Here is an 18,743-nt window from a genome sequence, read left to right as displayed (position 1 = left end):
ACACACAAACACACACACCTAGCATCACACTTAATGGTAAAACTGATGCTTTCCCGCTGACAAGCATGGTCAGAATGGTCATGAACAAGACAAGAATGTCTTCTATTCAACATTGTCCTTGAGATCTTAATCAGTTTTTTAAAAAATTTGGCTGCGTTGGGTCTTTGTTGCTGCGCGCAGGCTTTCTATAGTTGCAGCGAGCAGGGGCTACTCTTTGTTGCGGTGTGCAGGCTTCTCATTGCGGCGGCTTCTCTTGTTGCGGAGCACGAGCTCTAGGCGCATGGGCTTCAGTAGTTGTGGCTCACAGGCTCTAGAGCGCAGGCTCAGTAGTTGTGACGCACGGGCTTAGTTGCTCCACAAAATGTAGGATCTTCCCGTACCAGGGCTCGAACCCATGTTCCCTGCACTGGCAGGCGGATGGATTCTTAACGACTGCACCACCAGGGAAGTCCCTCTTTGGGAGAGGTACTGAATAGGAGGGGCAAGGGTCTTGTAGGGTGCTGAGAATAATTTATATTTGATTGTGTTGTGAGTATATGAATGTGTACATTTCTGTAAGTTCTTCAGGCTCCATTCTTCGGATCTGTTGACTTTATTTATATGCAAGTTATACCTGCTAGTGTTGGAGGGTCTCCTGCAGAGGCAGGGGTGGCTGTGTCTCACCGTGAGGACAAGGACACTGGCAGCAGCAGTTCTGGGAAGTATTCCTTGGCATGAGCCCTCCCAGACTCCGCCATTAGCCCCACCAAAGAACCCGGGTAGCGCACATGGTAATTTTTAACTACAGGTTTTTTAAGCTTTGTTATGTCCTTTAATTTACATTTAGATATAAGTTAGTGATTTCTTTTTTTTTTTTTTTTTTTTTTTTTTTTTTTTTTTTTTTTTTGCGGTACGCGGGCCTCTCATTGTTGTGGCCTCTCCCGTTGCGGAGCACAGGCTCCGGACGCGCAGGGTCAGCGGCCATGGCCCACGGGCCCAGCTGCTCCGCGGCATGTGGGATCCTCCCGGACCAGGGCACGAACCCGTGTCCCCTGCATCGGCAGGCGGATTCTCAACCACTGCGCCACCAGGGAAGCCCGTGATTTTTTTTACTTTTGTTATCTAAAGGAACCAATTGAGATTAGAACTTAAAACTGAGGTTCTTAAAAGAACATACTTTGCCATGGCATCCGTGGTTTAGTCTTTCGGAAGTTGTCTTATGATAACTAAATATCTATGTTATATGACTAAAACACTGACATTTAGGTAATAGATTCAAAAATTTGAGTGTTTGGTGGGTCTTATTTGTAATAGTTATTTTATACTGTTCATTGTTATTTCCAGGTTCTATACATGCTTTTTTTCCCCCCAAAACATTTTTCTTATAAATTGCTTTCTATTGTTAGACACAGTAGACTCAGGTCAGTAATAAATACTTGGGAATGGTATGCAACAGTGTTAGGTCAGAAACTCATTTCTCTTTCAATTTTCCTTTGTAAGTTATAGTTTCTGGTCCTTTTTCTTCTTTAATTGTTGTTTCTGACTTAGTGAAAGGGAAAAAGGAATTGTCTGAAAGAAAAGGTATCTTAACATTGGGGTTTTTTTTTTTTTTTTTTAGTTATATAGCATAAGCAACACAGGAGAATTCACTTAGCTAAATTCAAATGCATGAACTTACCCCCCTCAAATTTGAACCAGATCTAAGACATATCCTAAGTTTTGTGTTTATACAAGATTCTGTGCCACATACTTCTTGTCTAGTACATAAATTTAGGTAATGAAACCGTTGAAGAGAAATCCCCAAGTGTTCTAGTATTAAATTGAAATTACTGTGTTATTTTGGCAGGTTATTCTCGTTCAAGTTAATCCAGGTGAGACTTTTACAATAAGAGCGGAGGATGGAACACTTCAGTGCATTCAAGGTAAGGAAGTTTTTTGTAAGCTTTCTAATCAAAGAAGTTTTCCTTTATTTATTATTTTATAGAAGTAGAGTTTATTTATCTCTGAGTCTGCATGTGTGATTTTCTAGAAGTAAAATTTATCTTGGATTTTTTTTTTTTTTTTTTTTTTTTTTTGCTTTTATTAGGGGCTCCTTAATGCTGATGTGGGCCTGTGATATACAAGTGACAAAGTTAAATATCTTGAGTATTCTATTGACTTTTAAGTGAATTAAATAAACTTGGGAAAGCTTACATTGTTTTCATATATTACGGAACTTGGTAGTCCTGAAAAATGCAGAGATTTTTAAGAGAGCTTAAAATTCCAGATGAGAGCAGCAAGTACTTTTTCAAATTAGATAAAAGTTTCAAATACATATTGTGATGCTATCCAAATGATGCTTTTAGAGGTAAAAATATGTATTTAATATCTGTTATTTATTACTGAGTAACAAATTACTCAAATTTAGTAGCTTAAAACAGTTCTTGCCTACAGTTTCTGTGGGTCAGGAATTTAGGCACAGCTTAGCTGTGTCCTATGGCTCTGGGCCTCTCAAAATGCTAAAATCCAGGTGTGGGCTAGATAGAGCTGCAGTGACTGTAAGGCATGTCTGAGTGTCAGTCTGTTTCCAGGCTCGCCTAAGTGGTTGTTGGCAGGATTTAGTTTTTTTTGTGGGCTAGTGGCAGGCGGCTTCCCTCTGTTCCTTGCTAAGTGGCCTCTCCATGGGGGTGCTTACATTATGGCAGCTTCATCGGAGCAGCAACTAAAGGGCAAGAGGGAGTGGTATGTCCAGCCCACTCCTGAAAGGGGATTACACAGAGTATGAATACCAGCAGCCAGCTTTTAGAAAGCTGCCCACCACAGTCCACCCTCGGCCCTCAGTAATTCATGTCTCTCCCATATGCAAGATACGCCCTCCTAAGATCTCCAGAAGTCTTATTCCAGTACAGCATCAGCTCAGAGTCCAGAATCTTGTTATCTAAATAAGCTCCAGGAGTAGGTGAGGCTCCTTGGGTGTAGTTCTTTAAGTACTGCTCCTAGGGCATTTCAGTTAATTTCTAGTTTGTGTAATACCGGTGCCTCTTCTCTATAGTTCACTAAGGAAAGAAAGACGCTTAGGTACTCTGATCCATATGGGGTTCTGTGTAGGAAGATCAATCCAGATACGGAGTTAGTCTATAAATACTGCTGTGTTGGAGGGCACTGTGTGACGGCTCTTTTTGGCAGTGATGAGGATTATGGGGCAAATGGTAAATTGGCCTGTAATTGAGTTCAATACTAGGTTATTGATTAGACTGGAATCTGAACAGAGGTCTTATTTTAATACTTGGGCTTGCTCACCAATATATAAAGAAAATGAAGGGAAGTACCCTTTAGTTTTAGTTTTCCATAATGAGCTGCATGGAAAAAGGTGATCTTCCTATTGTTTTGCATAATAGCAGAGTGTGCTGCTGTGTCGTTTCATTACTTGTTTTTGTAACTGTAAGAACAAAAATTTAGGAAAAAAATTAAAGCTCATTAGGCTAGAATCCTAGTGAGTTTTAATTGCAGTTAATCTGAAATGATTTAACCATTTCGTTAATGATTTTTTTCTGATTGCATTCATTGTGTCCCTGAAATTGATCTTGGCGTTCTAAACCATTTAAAAACCAAACCTAGTCTTCAGTGATAGGTCACACAAAGGAACTTCAGGTAAAAGAAGAGAGAAAAATATTTTAAAATAGTATGGGTTACAGAATCTTCTACCTACTTGTAGAACTGTAACAGATATTATCAACAAATAAAACCTCAAAATTCACTCTGTGCCTTAAAAAAAAAAATCACACTAGTAAAACTAGATGAAAAGTTATTTTACCTACATAGAATGAAGGGATGTTTCCAGTTCAGTAAGAGAATAGTTGAGCTTCTGGTTATGGTAACATTGGAACCTTATGCATTGGCTAGAAGACTGTGTCCCTCTACAGCTGAGTATGTGTAATAGAGTCTATAAAAGCAAATTGCCGAATGGATCAACATATATAAAATCCACTTTTTCATGCCACCTGCTTTTACTTTTGGTGTCTGAAGAGTGTGTGTGTGTGTTCATCTAGTTAGCCTCTTCCTCACTTTCTGTGGGTCCAATTCCTAACTGGTATACTCTGCAGGGAATTTAGCAAGTATATTGCTCTGTCCACAATGGAAGCTTTGTATTTATTCATGATGGTACTTGGAGATAAGTGACACTAACACCCCTTTCAGTGATTTAAAAAAATGCCATTCACTAAAGAAGAATTGTAGAGCCATTTATCTTTGGCTTACTGAGCCTTCCTATTCTTTGTTCTCTTCTGAACACCCAGGTACTGTGGTTATCTTTATTTGGACATGTTGGTACCTGGCCCAACTAATTGAAATGACACAGGACAGGATGAGGGTGACCTGGAACCCCAAGAGGTTTGCTAGGGCTTAGGAGGCCCTGGGACAACAGGATCAACTGCAGGAACTGGAAGGAACCTCAGTCCAGACCCATTGTTGGCCACTCATGCATAATAGGCAGCCACTCAGCCCAGGTGCTCTCATCCCCCCCTTCATCTGAGTTCCAGTGTGAGTTAGTGAATGCTTCACTCCAGGTAGGCAGAGCTTATCAACATAGAATGTGGGAATAGGCAATATGTTTATAAGTTCCAACACAAGTTGTTATTATCCTTTCACTGTGATTAACATCCCTATCATTGCTAATATTTATTCAACTCTTAGCCTTATGTATTCTCTCATTGAATGGGTATGACAGATACACATGAGGAAGCTGAGACCTGTAGAAGCTAATTCACACATCTAAAGTCATATAGTGCAACTACATGTAAAAGAATGAAATTAGAACACTCCCTAACACCATACACAAAAATAAACTCAAAATGGATTAAAGACCTAAATGTAAGACCAGACACTATCAAACTCTTAGAGGAAAACATAGGCAGAACACTCTATGACATAAATCACAGCAAGATCCTTTTTGACCCACCTCCTAGAGAAATGGAAATAAAAACAAAAATAAACAAATGGGACCTAATGAAACTTCAAAGCTTTTGCACAGCAAAGGAAACCATAAACAAGACGAAAAGACAACCCTCAGAATGGGAGAAAATATTTGCAAATGAATTAAGGGACAAAGGATTAATCTCCAAAATTTACAAGCAGCTCATGAAGCTCAATATCAAAAAACCAACCCAATCCAAAAATGGGCAGAAGACCTAAATAGACATTTCTCCAAAGAAGATATATAGATTGCCAACAAACACATGAAAGAATGCTCAACATCACTAATCACTAGAGAAATGCAAATCAAAACTACAATGAGGTTATCACCTCACACTGGTCAGAATGGCCATCACCAAAAAATCTACAAACAATAAGTGCTGGAGAGGGTGTGGAGAAAAGGGAACCAACCCTCTTGCACTGTTGTTGGGAATGTAAATTGATACAGCCACTATGTAGAACAATATGGAGGTTCCTTAAAAAACTAAAAATAGAACTACCATATGACCCAGCAATCTCACTGTTGGGCATATACCTGGAGAAAAGCATAATTCAAAAAGAGTCATGTACCACAGTGTTCATTGCAGCTCTATTTACAATAGCCAGGACATGGAAACAACCTAAGTGTCCGTCGACAGATGAATGGGTAAAGAAGATGTGGCACATGTATACAATGGAATATTACTCAGCCATAAAAAATGAAATTGAGTCATTTGTAGTGAGATGGATGGACCTAGAATCTGTCATACAGAGTGAAGTAAGTCATAAAGAGAAAAACAAATACCGTATGCTAATACATATATACGGAGCCTAAAAAAATAAATGGTTGTGAAGAACCTGGGGGCAGGACAGGAATAAAGATGCAGACGTACAGAATGGACTTGAGGACATGGGGAGGGGGAAGGGTAAGCTGGGACGAAGTGAGAGAGTGGCATGGACATATATATACTACCAAATGTAAAATAGATAGCTAGTGAGAAGCAGCTGCATAGCACAGGGAAATCAGCTCGGTGCTCTGTGACCACCTAGAGGGGTGGGATAGGGAGGGTGGGAGGGAGATGCAAGAGGGAGGAGATATGGGGATATATGTAAATGTATAGCTGATTCACTTTGTTATAAAGCAGAAACTAACACACCATTGTAAAGCAATTATACTCCAATAAAGATGTTAAAAAAATAATAAAGTCATCTAGTGAGAAACAGCAGAGCTCTTTATTGCCTTGCTCCGTGGCTTTACATCAGGGAATCATGAACTCAAATCGACTCCATTTTCTTGGGCACGTGACAAGAGCAAGATGGGTTCCTATTCCTTGAGTAACAGGATTCTGGGGAGGATGCTAGGTGAGTACTCAGGTGACCAGAATGAGATAGAGATGGTTTGCAGAGCAAAAGTGGATGGTGGAGACTGGGTCTTTGGAATATGACAGGTACCCTGTTAACAGAAGTGGGAGCAGGATAGTTTGATACAGGGAGTATTGATTTAGAAGTCTTTAAATTATCTCTGTCCAGAGTCAGGATTGGACCCAGAGTTGGGGTGGGCTGAGCTTCTAGGTGGGGCTTCCAGCTTCAGTTGCCGGAAGAGGAGGGGTACAATGGTAGAGGACTGGTTAGGAAAAGATCTGAAATTGAGTCATATTGTAATGGAAACTTCTAGAAGAAGCATTTGTATTTTACTAAAGATTAAAGTTAAGAGAACGAAGCTCTAGTTGTGCTTTTTCAACACCAGCTGGCAGATGGGGAGGTGTTTTTTTCGGCGGGGAAGGAGAGTGCGGCGATTGGTGGTGGTGGCCTTCCAGGGAAGTTTGAAGTCATCCCCATTGCTTACACCGTGGTTGAAACTGTCCGCTTGATAGCTTTGCTATTTCAGCACTAGCCAGCATGGTAAGAGTTGCTGGGGGCTGGGGGGTGGGGTTAGGGGGAGGGAGTGGAGCTGGTTGCAGGCCTTCCTGGAAACTTTGAAATTACACCATATGAGGTCAACCCCCTCTGCTTGTAGTCGAATTTGTCAGCCTAATAATTTTCTCTATAGGACATTTATGACGTCACTAGAGAGACCCCAGAAGCTCATTGTGATGCCATGAAAAGGCAGTCTGGAAATTCAGAGCACATCAATGTAAAGCATATGGTTACTCTGGGGACAAAACAAGATTTTGTTTTCACGGGAATGTCCTTGGTGATAATAAAGGAAGAAAAACACAGGAAACATACAATATGCTGTGAAAGCAGATTCATTTCTAATGGAATATTTCTCAACATTTCCATGAAACATGAATCATAGGTCTTGAAGGGGCCACAGAAGGTCATCGTTTATTCCTACTTGGAGGCAGCACTATACCTGTGGCATCCTGGACAAAAGATTTTTCTTTCCTAGGCCAGGTGAAAGTGTGTAAAGAGCTAGTTGTAAGGGAAAGAAGAACCTTAGCAATCCATATGAACTTTTTCCTTTGGTGAAGTTCAGGAATTAACAGAGGGCAGCTGCAGGCCTCTCCCACTGTGTTCATATCCCCGTCTGGGCCGAGGTGCTGGCGGTGCAGCCTTCCTTCCCGCCCACGCGTGCCATCCTTTTATCTGGGCCACGTCTCTGCTCCCTGCAAAACGCTTCAGCCAAAACAAATACCACACTTCCTTTAAGCTCTAGGGCTCTCTCCTTCGGCAGGGGTCCCCAGCTTCGCCCCGGACCATTCCAGTCCATTCTGACCTTTCTCTGCGTTCCTGGAGGAGCAGGTAGAGGTAGCACTGCATGTAACTATCTGGTTATATGTGTAAACCTTTCCTTAGCCCTTGAATTAGACTGTGAGTCCAGTTGTGACAGGAAACACTGTATCCTCCACCCTACCTACCTCTAGCCACACAGCCTGACAATAATTACCGTCTACTAGGCCCTTGACTAGCTCTGGCATTACATCAGATGTGATGATTTTTCTTTTAACTCTTACTATTGTGCCGGGAACTTAAAGATATTTAGTTAAGTGCTTTTAGGGGCCTTTAAAATCTCTATAGAAGAACTTTCCAATTTCAAATCACATTATAATTAAAGCTAATCAGTTTCCTTTAAAAAAAACATGTGTAAGTCTAAAGAACTTTCATATTGACCAGTATTAATGCTGCAGTTTTTGTCTCTCAAGACATATTTCAAATCATGAGCCTGAAGAAAACAGGTGAATGTCCTGGTGATAACAGCAAAAAACAGGTTAAAGTGAAATGCTTGGGAATCACCATTATTCTAATAAAGAATAATATTTAAAAATATTTGATTACTGGGCTTCCCTGGTGGCACAGTGGTTGAGAGTCCGCCTGCCGATGCAGGGGACACGGGTTCGTGCCCTGGTCCGGGAAGATCCCGCATGCCGTGGAGCGGCTGGGCCCGTGAGCCATGGCCTCTGAGCCTGCGCGTCCAGAGCCTGTGCTCTACAACGGGAGAGGCCACAACAGTGAGAGGCCCACGTACAGCAAAAAAAAAAAAAAAAAATTGATTACTAATGTTTCCTGTCCAGAAGAATCTAGACATCTTTAAAAAGATTATGTACTCGGCTCATCTGTGGTGAGTAGAGACCTTGAAATGACAGCAGAATGTATGGCAGGAGGGAAACTTGAGGAGAGCCTTACTCTGAGATGACTGTAGTTTGGGTTCTGTCAGAGTGTGAGACTTTCTCCCTCTCCTGCTTACTCTCCTTAAGCCTTCTTCAGCTCTGTGTCTAAGTCCCCCTGCCCCACTGAGTGTAGGAACCTATCATTGATGAACAGCATGCTCTGCTCACAGACCCCTGTGAATGACACCATTGAGAGCCGTTCCACATTTTTGAATCTCCTCGTTTGTCTCCCACCCTGCTCCCGGCCATATTCAGAATCCAGACTGTCACTGGGACCTTAAAGTTACTTTTTTTTCTCATTTGGTACTTTAAGTGCATTTATTAGACTTGTTTGGCACATTAAAACACCGACCTGTCATTCTTTCTAAGAATTTTATGACAGGTCCTAGTGGACTCTCATTGTCTCTTGCTTTGTTGATTGAGAAATGACTTGAATGATGTCATAGGTAGGGCTTGCAAGCTGAGGTAGACTATCATTTCACAAGCAAAGCTTCTATATGGTCTATGCCTTTAAAGAAAACTCTGCATATAAGTGAGAAATTCCTATTTTACTGGCTTACAACCAAGGAAGAGGGCCTGTTGCAAATGAAGTCTGTCTCCTAAGAGTGATTGAACCCTTGCCCTGGCTTAAGTTTGCAAACAAGTCTTTTATCCAAACTATTTGGGTGATTTGAAAGTGAACTTACTGTCCTATGACTGCCTTTGAATCATTGAGAATCTTTGCAAACTTTGATTACATTGAATATGTAATTGATTGTTATTTGATTGTATGTAATTACTTATGGAAAGTCTGTATTATAAGGCAAAAGATTTTTTCCTGTTACAATTTTCTGATTTTGAGAGCTTCTTTTTCTATACAAGAAACTGCTTTGAAAGTCAGTTCCTTTTGCATTTGGGGGTTTGTGAGGGATCGCTAATCTGAAATGTTACTGTAATCAGTTAAGGCCTCACTTGAGAAAATCTTTTAGAATTGAAAATATCTTTTAGAATTGAAAATACCAAGTCTTTTGTCCAGGCTAGCCCCAGTGTCCTGCCCATCTTTCTGACTGATCCAAAGCTATATTTGGTAAGACTTAGTACATAAGTTTCCAGTGAGGCTCTAGGCTGAGAGAATCTGAGTTTCTAGGAATATCTGAATTATTCCACCAACTTGCCAGATCATTTTATAACTTAAATATTAGATTTGGGACAAATCAGTCTCTTACCTGTGTGTGTGTAATATTGATGAAATGTTGATGAAAAATCACTTTTAGCATTTTGGAGAATACCTGATCTCTGAAATGTTTGAGAGCCTTATTTTGGGCATGATGATTTGCCTTTTTTCTCATACATGGACATGCGTAGCTGTTTGTGCAAATAGGAGTTCTGTATGCTGACCTGATAGGCCCCCTTTCAGACAATAGCTCGCTGCCGAGTAACTGGAAGTTTCCCACCAGAATAGTCTCCATAAGGGTCGGTGAATACTGATGGGCCCAGAACAGAAAGTCCAGTTTATGGAGGGTGTGGGAGGAAAGTCTGTGATGATAAGTGTGGCTGTCATCATGCTGGGACTGAGTAATGTCATGAGACTGGGTTACATCAGTATCAAACCATGCTGCTTCCCAGGAGGTGTGAGTCCATCTCAAGGGAAAATATCCAGTGTGTCTGCTGCTTTCTACCCTTCCCATTTATCTCGATTGTTTTTAGCTATTGTTATGTATCCATAGTTAGGACAAAAACTTTACACAAAGTTATATTGTCAGACTTTCTTTGGCCTTTTTCTTCAAGTAAAGCTTGAGTGATTTAATTGTTAGAAGTTATAAAGGTTATGTTCTAAGAGTAAAGGCTCTGTAGTGAGAATCCCTGGTTGTTTTCTAGATAATCGTTAAACTCTTAGCCTCAGTTTCTTTCCTCTCTTAAAATGGGGATAGTGGGAATACCTATCCAATAAGGTTGTGAGACATTCCATTGTAAGTACCAGCATCATCATCATCATCATCTAGTAATGTACACAGCTTTGCTGATTATTTTTGTTCTAAAGAGATGCCATAACCAATTGTGGGCAATGACTTGGTTATCAGTCAAAGTTCGAGCCTCCATATCATTGCCTACTTAACAATAGGTTTGCTTTCATGGGTTGATGGTGATGGCAACATTTCAGACATTTCAGATGAAGGTTTATGGGGATGTATGTATTGTTCAGATAAAGAATTGTGGATAAAACAGTGGTTCCACTGTTTCATGCATTTAAAGTAAGTTTTGTTGTAGTTGAAGCTTCAGTTGTTGTTTTTTTTTTTTGGATGATAAGCTGTTAACTCTCACACTATGCCTGAGAGGCCATATTCAGACAGGCCTATAAAGTAGTTCCTATGGGTATGCCTTCCCTCCTTGAGGCCTTGTCGTTCACATTTCAATTAAATTCCATACTTCTTTTAATCTTTATTTAATGTGTCGTGCTCTTAGGTAGTACTGAAGAGGCAGTAAGGCATATTGGTAAGATCATTATGGGTTTTTGAGTAAGATTGGCTGACTTAGAAGCCCCCTGCATGTTAGATGTGTATCGTAAAAGCAGTTACTTCTCTACACCTACACCTAATCTGTAGAATGGGAATAATAATATCGGTCTTAAAGAATTGCTATGGGGATTAAATGACATATTGGGTAGAAAGCACTTAGAACAGTTTCTAAGGCAGTGTAAGGGTCCAATAAATAGGAACCATTATTAGGCTCCCAGTCTCCATTACAGCTAGACATTGAACCACCCTTTATTTTTGTTACTTGTCAGTTTAAAGCATTTCAGGGAAGACTCTGTGAACCTGAGGTATTGGTTAGGAGTTTTCAGGTGTCTTCACATTTTAGTCGTACTGCTTCATAATATGTTTAAAAATTATGCAGTGGGAGTTTAGCTTCTGTGCCCTTTTTTTTTTTTTTTTTTTTTATGCGGTACGCGGGTCTCTCACTGCTGTGGCCTCTCCCGTTGCGGAGCACAGGCTCCGGACGCGCAGGCTCAGCGGCCATGGCTCACGGGCGTAGCCGCTCCGCGGCATGTGGGATCTTCCTGGACCGGGGCACGAACCCGTGTCCCCTACATCGGCAGGCGGACTCTCAACAACTGCGCCACCAGGGAAGCCCTGTGTCCTTTTTCTCTTGCAAGCTTGTTCAACAGTGGTTAAAATGTCATTTCTGAGGGTACCACTGCTTGGAGTTCCTTAAATGTCACAGATCTTTGCATGACAGATAATTCCGAAGAGCTAATTGTCACATTACCTCGATTGTCCACCACATTTTATTTCACAGCTTATAATCTTTTAGTTCTTGCTTTATTCCTTCTGTATTTTTTACGTTTGTGTTTTACACTTACAATTTGAAATGGAAAATTTCATGTTGGAGGTGTCTTTAAAGAAGTCTGTAAAGGGTTCTTCAAGGGTAGGGGTCAAATCTTAGTGATCTTTGTATCCCAGTGCCTATCCAGCACCTCCTAGATGCTCAGAAAAGAGGAAAGTCATTTCCTGATTTACTGCTAAAAAATCATGTCAAAATCATGGAAAAGTCTCATAGTTAATTCACAGAGGTAATTTTTTGTTTTTGTACTTACGTAATTAAGCTTGGTTATTTTTACTCTCCGTTCCTCAAATTAAGATAATGAATACAGGTATGAGCTTGTTTCCAAAAACACACAGTAATTTTGAAGAAGTCCAATATATTGGTTAGCTCCCTTGCTTTTAAAAAGCATGAGGGAGTGATCATTATATCCATTCTTTTGATAATTTTTATCTTTTGTGAGGAGTAGGCTGGGAACACCTTGGAAAATATTTTTAAGGCTATTTAATAGTGAAAGATAGACCAGCTTTATCTTTTATGTTATTAGCAAGTAATTTAGATTGTTCATTAGTATTTTATTGTTTTCGTGTAGCTAAAAATTATAGCATTTATCTGTAGCAGTAAACTCTCAGGAAACTCCATGTCAGACCCAGGAACAGACAGAGTACACTCTAACTTGTAAACAAGTCTGGTTACTGAAGTAAGTGGAGTTGGCAGGCAGGAGGCGAAGAGAGCCTGGGTGAGGGCATTGGTGGTGGGTGTGGAAGCAGAAACAGAAATTTGAGATGTTTAGGAGATAGTCATGACTTGCTGACCATTGGGAGACACACTGAAGAGAGGGAGCGAGCTATGCACTAGGTGTTGTATGTTTCCCTAAGATAGGTGGGATCCGGTCCTTTAGAAAAATGTTTGTCCTACAGTGTAAACAACAGTTTACAAACTAAACATTTTGTATCCACTCTGTCCTAATTGGACAAGCATTAGGATTAACAAAAAAGGATAAAAAAAAGCAAACTTTTTTTTTCTTTAAGTAAGTGTGTTTTTTCTGCTCATCAACTTGGGTATTACTTCTTGGAGGAGAGTTTTCAGTGACTTGGAAGGTATTTTGCACACTATTTTTTGAGGATATGAAGACAGTTGGGTAAAAGGAGAGTGTGTTTTAATACTTCTTTCTGGACTCATCTAAATATGGAGAAAACTGGCCTCAAAACTGCCCACAGGGACTTCCCTGGTGGCGCAGTGGTTAAGAATCTGCCTGCCAATTCAGGGGACACGGGTTCGAGTCCTGGTCCGGCAAGATCCCACATGCGGCGGAGCAGCTAAGCCTGTGCACCACAACTACTGAGCCTGCGCTTTAGAGTTCGTGAACCACAACTCCTGAAGCCTGCTCGCTTAGAGCGGGTGCTCCGCAACAAAGAGAAGCCACCTCAATGAGAAGCCTGCGCGCCGCAACTAGAGAAAGCCCGCGCTCAGCAACAAAGACGCAACGCAGCCAAAAATAAATAAATAAATAAATTTATTCAAGACAAAACAAAAAAACTGCCCACATCAGCGACTTTCCTTTATGACTCCTGGTTCGGGGTTCTTTGCATATACCCACATTTCTTGTGTGGCTGCATATAACTCCCCCACCCCCTTTAGCAATTGGAGAGAAAAGTTGAGGTGTTGAAAACTCTTCAGGTCTTTTTGTGTCTGAGTTAAAATGGAAGTGTTCCATAATTCAAATATGACATCTTTATGGACACTTTATATATGGCAGTGCAGCAGAGCCAGAATTAACAGGCTTTGTAGTATCTTTCTGGCTATAGGAGTTTCCACATTTTCACTTAATTTGAAAAGCTTCCAGTTATTAGGAAGTTAAAATTTCTAAACTGATAAGAAGAGGAGGCAAAACATCGGGGAAAGAAAAGTCTTTGGGAACAGAAGTGGAAACTTAAAAAGATAAATATAAGCATTATTCTTAGTGTGTTTCTGAGTGAAAGTGTTATTCTAATGTTAGAGGATCGACTAGATGAATTTTATGTTTTGTTCTGCAGTTCTCAGTAAAGTGGATATACACACTTACACAGTTATCTCATGTAGATGTCAAATTAAAGTCTGCCTGTTCGTTGCTTGAAGTGCCAAGTCTTTAACTGTTGTCTGGGGTTGGATTATTTTGGTTATCTGGGATTGGATCTCTTAACATCGGTCAGCGTGTCTTATGCTAGACCCAGCAGTGTCAATTTTCTGTGCCTGCTGTACCAGGCTACAAGCAGTGCAGACAACACGAGTACTTTGGCACAGCTAGAACCTGTCTCCTCCAGTTGAGGAAGAACAGTCTTTGCAGGCAGTATAATCAAACCTTTACACTTAAATCGCCTGAGTGTAAGCATGAAACAGTCACAAAATGTTAACGTACTGCAAAAGTGTGGCTTGTTATCCCATAAATTAGAAACCAAGATCTGAGATTAATTGGTTAATTTATATTCTCAATGATCAAGACATTTCTTATTCTGTGGGTCAAGCATTCACATTTTGAGTGACATAGTTCTTGCATCATATGCTTAAGATAAAGAACATCTCTAACACCTCAGGATTTTAAGGCTGGTTGTATTAACATTAGTGGTTTGTAACTTTTGCACATCAGAATTACCGGGGGAACTTAAAAAAAAATGCACAAGTTGACCTCCAGGCTAATTGTAGGGAATTGTCAGATTGTCTAAGCCAAGGGGAACTGTCAGATTGTTTTGGGGGCAAGACCTTGGCATTAGTTTTGAAAAGCTTCATAGGTAATTTAATACGCAGTGGAGACTGAGAATTTCTGGTTAACCTAACCCTCAGGATAGTTTAAGAAATTCTCATGGTGTGTTTTCCCAAGTACATCACACTGCACATGCTGTGTACCTGTCTGTTCATCCAGGTTAGTCTTCTTTAAGAAGGTTTGAAAAGTGCTTAAAGATCGTTTATCTTGTAATCATATACTTAATAAGTAAACTGTATGTGGTGGTTGTCTTTATTGAACCTATTAATTGAAATTGCTCTTTTTGTTATAAACTTCTGTAAGTAGTAAATAAGGGTCATCAAACAGAAATTTGAGTTTATTCCTTTCAGCAGAGAATAGATCTATTTTACCTTTACTTAGATGTAAACAACAGCTCACCTATTATAAACTATTAAAATTCAAAGTTGATTAGAATAGGTAAAGATTGTACAGGGTGGATGAAGCAGAAAAAGTGAGATGAGAAAATAACCATCTTACAACTTGCTGCTTGCAGAAGCTGCTTTTAGCACTCTTTCCACTTGACTCTGTGGACGAATTGGGCTGAAACTATTGCTTCCCTCTTTGTTCCCTTCATAGATCTTGCCTCATACTTTGAATGATATAGGTGCCCAGGAAACAGGTTGGTATTTGGCTCAAGTTGTCCCCCCAGCATAACTGAATCCAGGGTATTACATCCTGTTTCAGATGCTGACAGTTACCAGTAACTTTAGCATAGATTAGAATCACCTGGAGGGCTTGTTAAAACACAGATTGCTGGTACCACCCCCAGGGTTTCTGATTTAGGTCTGGGGTAGGTGAGATGGGTCCTGAGAATTTGTATTTATAAGGAGTTCCCAGGTGATACTGATGTTCGTGGTTCTGGGTCCAGGCTTTGAGAACAGCTGAGGTAGGAGGCTTTCTGGAAGAGGGGCACTTGTAAGAGGGGACTTTTAGAGAAGTGCCCTTAAACAAAAGCGAAAACTCAGGATTAAGTTTGGTCACAAAGTGGACAAAAGGGAGAAAGTCCATGTAAATGAAGAAAAATAAAAAAGAATGATTGGCTTAAATTCTTCAGTTGTAAGCTCAAAGATAGAATTTTTTCTTGGTCTGAAATTTTTTCCCCTTCCTCCACTATAGGTTTAATGAACTGAGGTTTGAATCAGGGACTCTTTTCAAAGGATTTGTTTGTAAAACTTTCCATTTACACCCCCTAATTCAATTGCCATTTTATCAGGAATTCCTTTTTCTTCTCTATGCCTCAGTTCTGACATAGTGAGAATAAATACGATTGCCAGAGCTATTCCAGGAATATTTTAGAGTTTAATGAATAGTATTATGTAGTATATGGGGATCACTGAGTTAGGAAACTTATGCAAATATGAAAATATTCTAAACAGATACACAATATCTGATACTGTATTCAAGTAATAAGCTAGTACATCCCTCCCCCTAGACAGCTGGGTGGTAGTAAAAGAAAAAACCAAAGGGGGAGGATAAAAAGTCAGGGAACCGATATGGAAGTTGGCTTCACTCTGTGAAGTATTCTAAAGAAACAGTATGATTTTTAAAGTATAAAACTAGGGGGAAAGGAAGTGACTCAGAATTCAAAATAGATAGGACTACAACAGTAAAGACCTGGAATGGGAGGAACGTGAGGAGAAGCAATCCATGAGAAGCAGTTGGGGTTAGTGAACGACTCCATAGTAACATGAAAAACAGGATTATACATATTCCTTTTTTTTTTTTTCCCTGTGGACAGGGCACCATTGTAGAAATTAGAAGGTTGTGCTGTGTTTTAAAAATCTGTTTCAAGGGTCAAATTGAATTCCAGACCAATTGTTAGTAATTAAAGTTACAGCTCTTGAGGAGTTTTCTCATGGTCTCCAGATGAGTTCTGCCACTGTTCTGTGAGTTGAGTTCATTGATCATTTTTCTACTCATTGCACCTGTCATGCTGGTATCAGCAATTAACATTCCTCAGAGGTGAATAGAATGCCAGCCTCCATCTCAGATGGAACTCGAGAACAACAGGTGCATTCTACCTATTTCTTGGCTATACCCAGGGTAGTGAGAAGGCACGTAATTAACCATAGAACAGACTTTGGAGAAAATGAGATTCTTTAGAAATTGAGCCAGAGTGCTGAAAAGTAGCTCTGGGTAATGTATTTAGGGGACATAGGAAATGGCTCAACATGAAGGGTGAAATAGCCTTGCTAATCTGGCCTCTTTAAACTTATTTCAAGCCTATTCCCCTTCCTTGATACAAATCTTCTTTACTGTGCACCTTCCATAGACCCAGTATTTTGTGCAGCTTTAAAAAAAAAATGGTTTAAGTTCACATCAAAGGTCACTGGACTTGAACTCATTCAGTAAAAATCAGTTGATTATATTGTTAATTTTTCTCTTCCCCTTTAAATGAAGAAACTGATAAAACCTTCTGCCCCTGATTAAAGGCAGAGAATGCCCCATACAGTTTAACAACCTTTCCATATGGTTTCTGTGATCAAGACTTCACTTTCCTCACCTCAGAATAAGAGGATTGGACCAGATCGTATCTAAAATTCTTCTTACCTCCCAATTTCTCCTTCCTCTGTCACTTTTATTCCCCTAGAGTTTTCTGCCATTTAGATCTTCCTAATTTCATGAGAAGACTATAACTTTACCTAAATAGGTTCAAGTGTGGGTAGATCTCAAGAGCTTAATTATCTAGAATTTTCTTTTTGAAAGTGAGATGTTAAAATATCATTTAGGACTCTTACTTTAGGTACTACATTAATTTCTCTAAAACCTTATTAGCATAAATCTTGACTAGTAACCAAAAAAAGGAAAGAAAATTACCCAGAGTGTATTTTTTTCCTTGTTTTAATAATTGCCACTTTAAAAAAAGTGCTCACCTATTGTATGCCAGGTACTTTCCATCACTTGTCAACCCTGGCTGCACAGTTGAATCACCTAGGATTAAAAAAAAAATGCTTGAGTTCCCACCTCCAGAGGTTTGGATATAGTTAGTATCCAGTTTTTTTTTATTTTTATTTTTGTTTGTTTTGTTTTTGGCCGTGCTGCGCGGCTTGCCAATCTTAGTTCCCCGACCAGGGATTGAACCCAGGCCCTGGCAGTGAAATCGCTAAGTCCTAACCACTAGACCACCAGGAAAATCCCCCCAGTATATTTTTAAAAATAGAGCTGTCATAAGTATTTAGTTAACCTTGTTTTCAGCAAAACAGTTGGTGGATTTTATTTTCATGTCACCTGATATTTAGGGCATTAAATTATTTGTGAATGGAAAAAACCCTAAAAACATAAAAAGTGATACTTTCTCCTCCTAGGTGTACTGCCTCAGCTGAAGGATCTGTATGTGCCTTTGCTCCCCACCTTGTGCCCACTGCTTATCCATGAACTGGCTAAGATCACCTTGCTGCCTGTCTCTTATCTCTGAAACAGCACACATGGTTGTCCTTTTTGCATTGGTTTCATAGGTTACTTCCTATCATTTGACTGAATCTGTGATGTGATTGATTTTGAGATACACCAGCATTTTACACATCTCTACATGAGAAAATACCATCAATTAAACTGACTTGCCATTAACTGTAAGATGCTTTCCTTTTCTCGAGATGTTAAAATGAGAAAAAAAAATTACTTGGAATCAATGAAATACATTTATTTAGTTTTCAGTTTCTCTTCCAGATTTAATCAGGTCTTTAAAAATCACAAATTGATACGAGTTTGTCCTAATTTTGTGTTTGCATAATCATTTTGTATGTGCATGTATGTAAAAATTGAAATAGCTTACTATTCTATGCACTTCTCAGTTGTAGAAATATGACTCATTTGTTTAAACATCATATCCTCTAAGTACACCCTGGAGGATTTTCATACACAAGTCATAATCTTGTGATGCTCTTTGTTAGTTTTAGCTTCTCACCAAATGTCTCTGTTTCACTGGCCAAAAGGGTTATTTTTTTCTAATGTGTGTATATGTATGCATAGATATGCACACACATGCAATGTATATGAATGTATGTGTTTGCCAGTGTTATCACTTGTGTCTTCTCTGTTTTGTCTAACCTTTTGGTAAAAGCTACACTTTGGGTTTTAAAAAATTTCAAGGCTCTTCTGTTCTTCATCTCTGTGCTGGTTGTTGTAGCATTACCTTATTAAAAACAGCATAGCCAAGTTCAGCA

General features: G+C 39.7%; 1 protein-coding gene across 3 annotated transcripts in view; it reads left to right on the top strand.

Annotated features, from left to right (window-relative positions):
- Nucleotides 1–18,743, top strand: part of FNDC3B (fibronectin type III domain containing 3B) — a 359,867-nt gene that overhangs the window by 99,191 nt on the left and 241,933 nt on the right. For all 3 annotated transcript variants that reach the window (XM_082624742.1, XM_082624743.1, XM_082624744.1), the window contains exon 3: nt 1,826–1,901. In XM_082624742.1, coding sequence (XP_082480868.1) covers nt 1,826–1,901 — 76 coding nt within the window. The remainder of the gene's footprint in view (nt 1–1,825; nt 1,902–18,743) is intronic.

Source organism: Mesoplodon mirus, assembly GCF_964341445.2.
Source record: "Mesoplodon mirus genome assembly, chromosome: 6".
NCBI classification, from domain to species: Eukaryota; Metazoa; Chordata; class Mammalia; order Artiodactyla; family Ziphiidae; genus Mesoplodon; species Mesoplodon mirus.
Note: the sequence above shows the minus strand (reverse complement) of the source record. Positions and strands in the feature narration are given on the sequence as shown.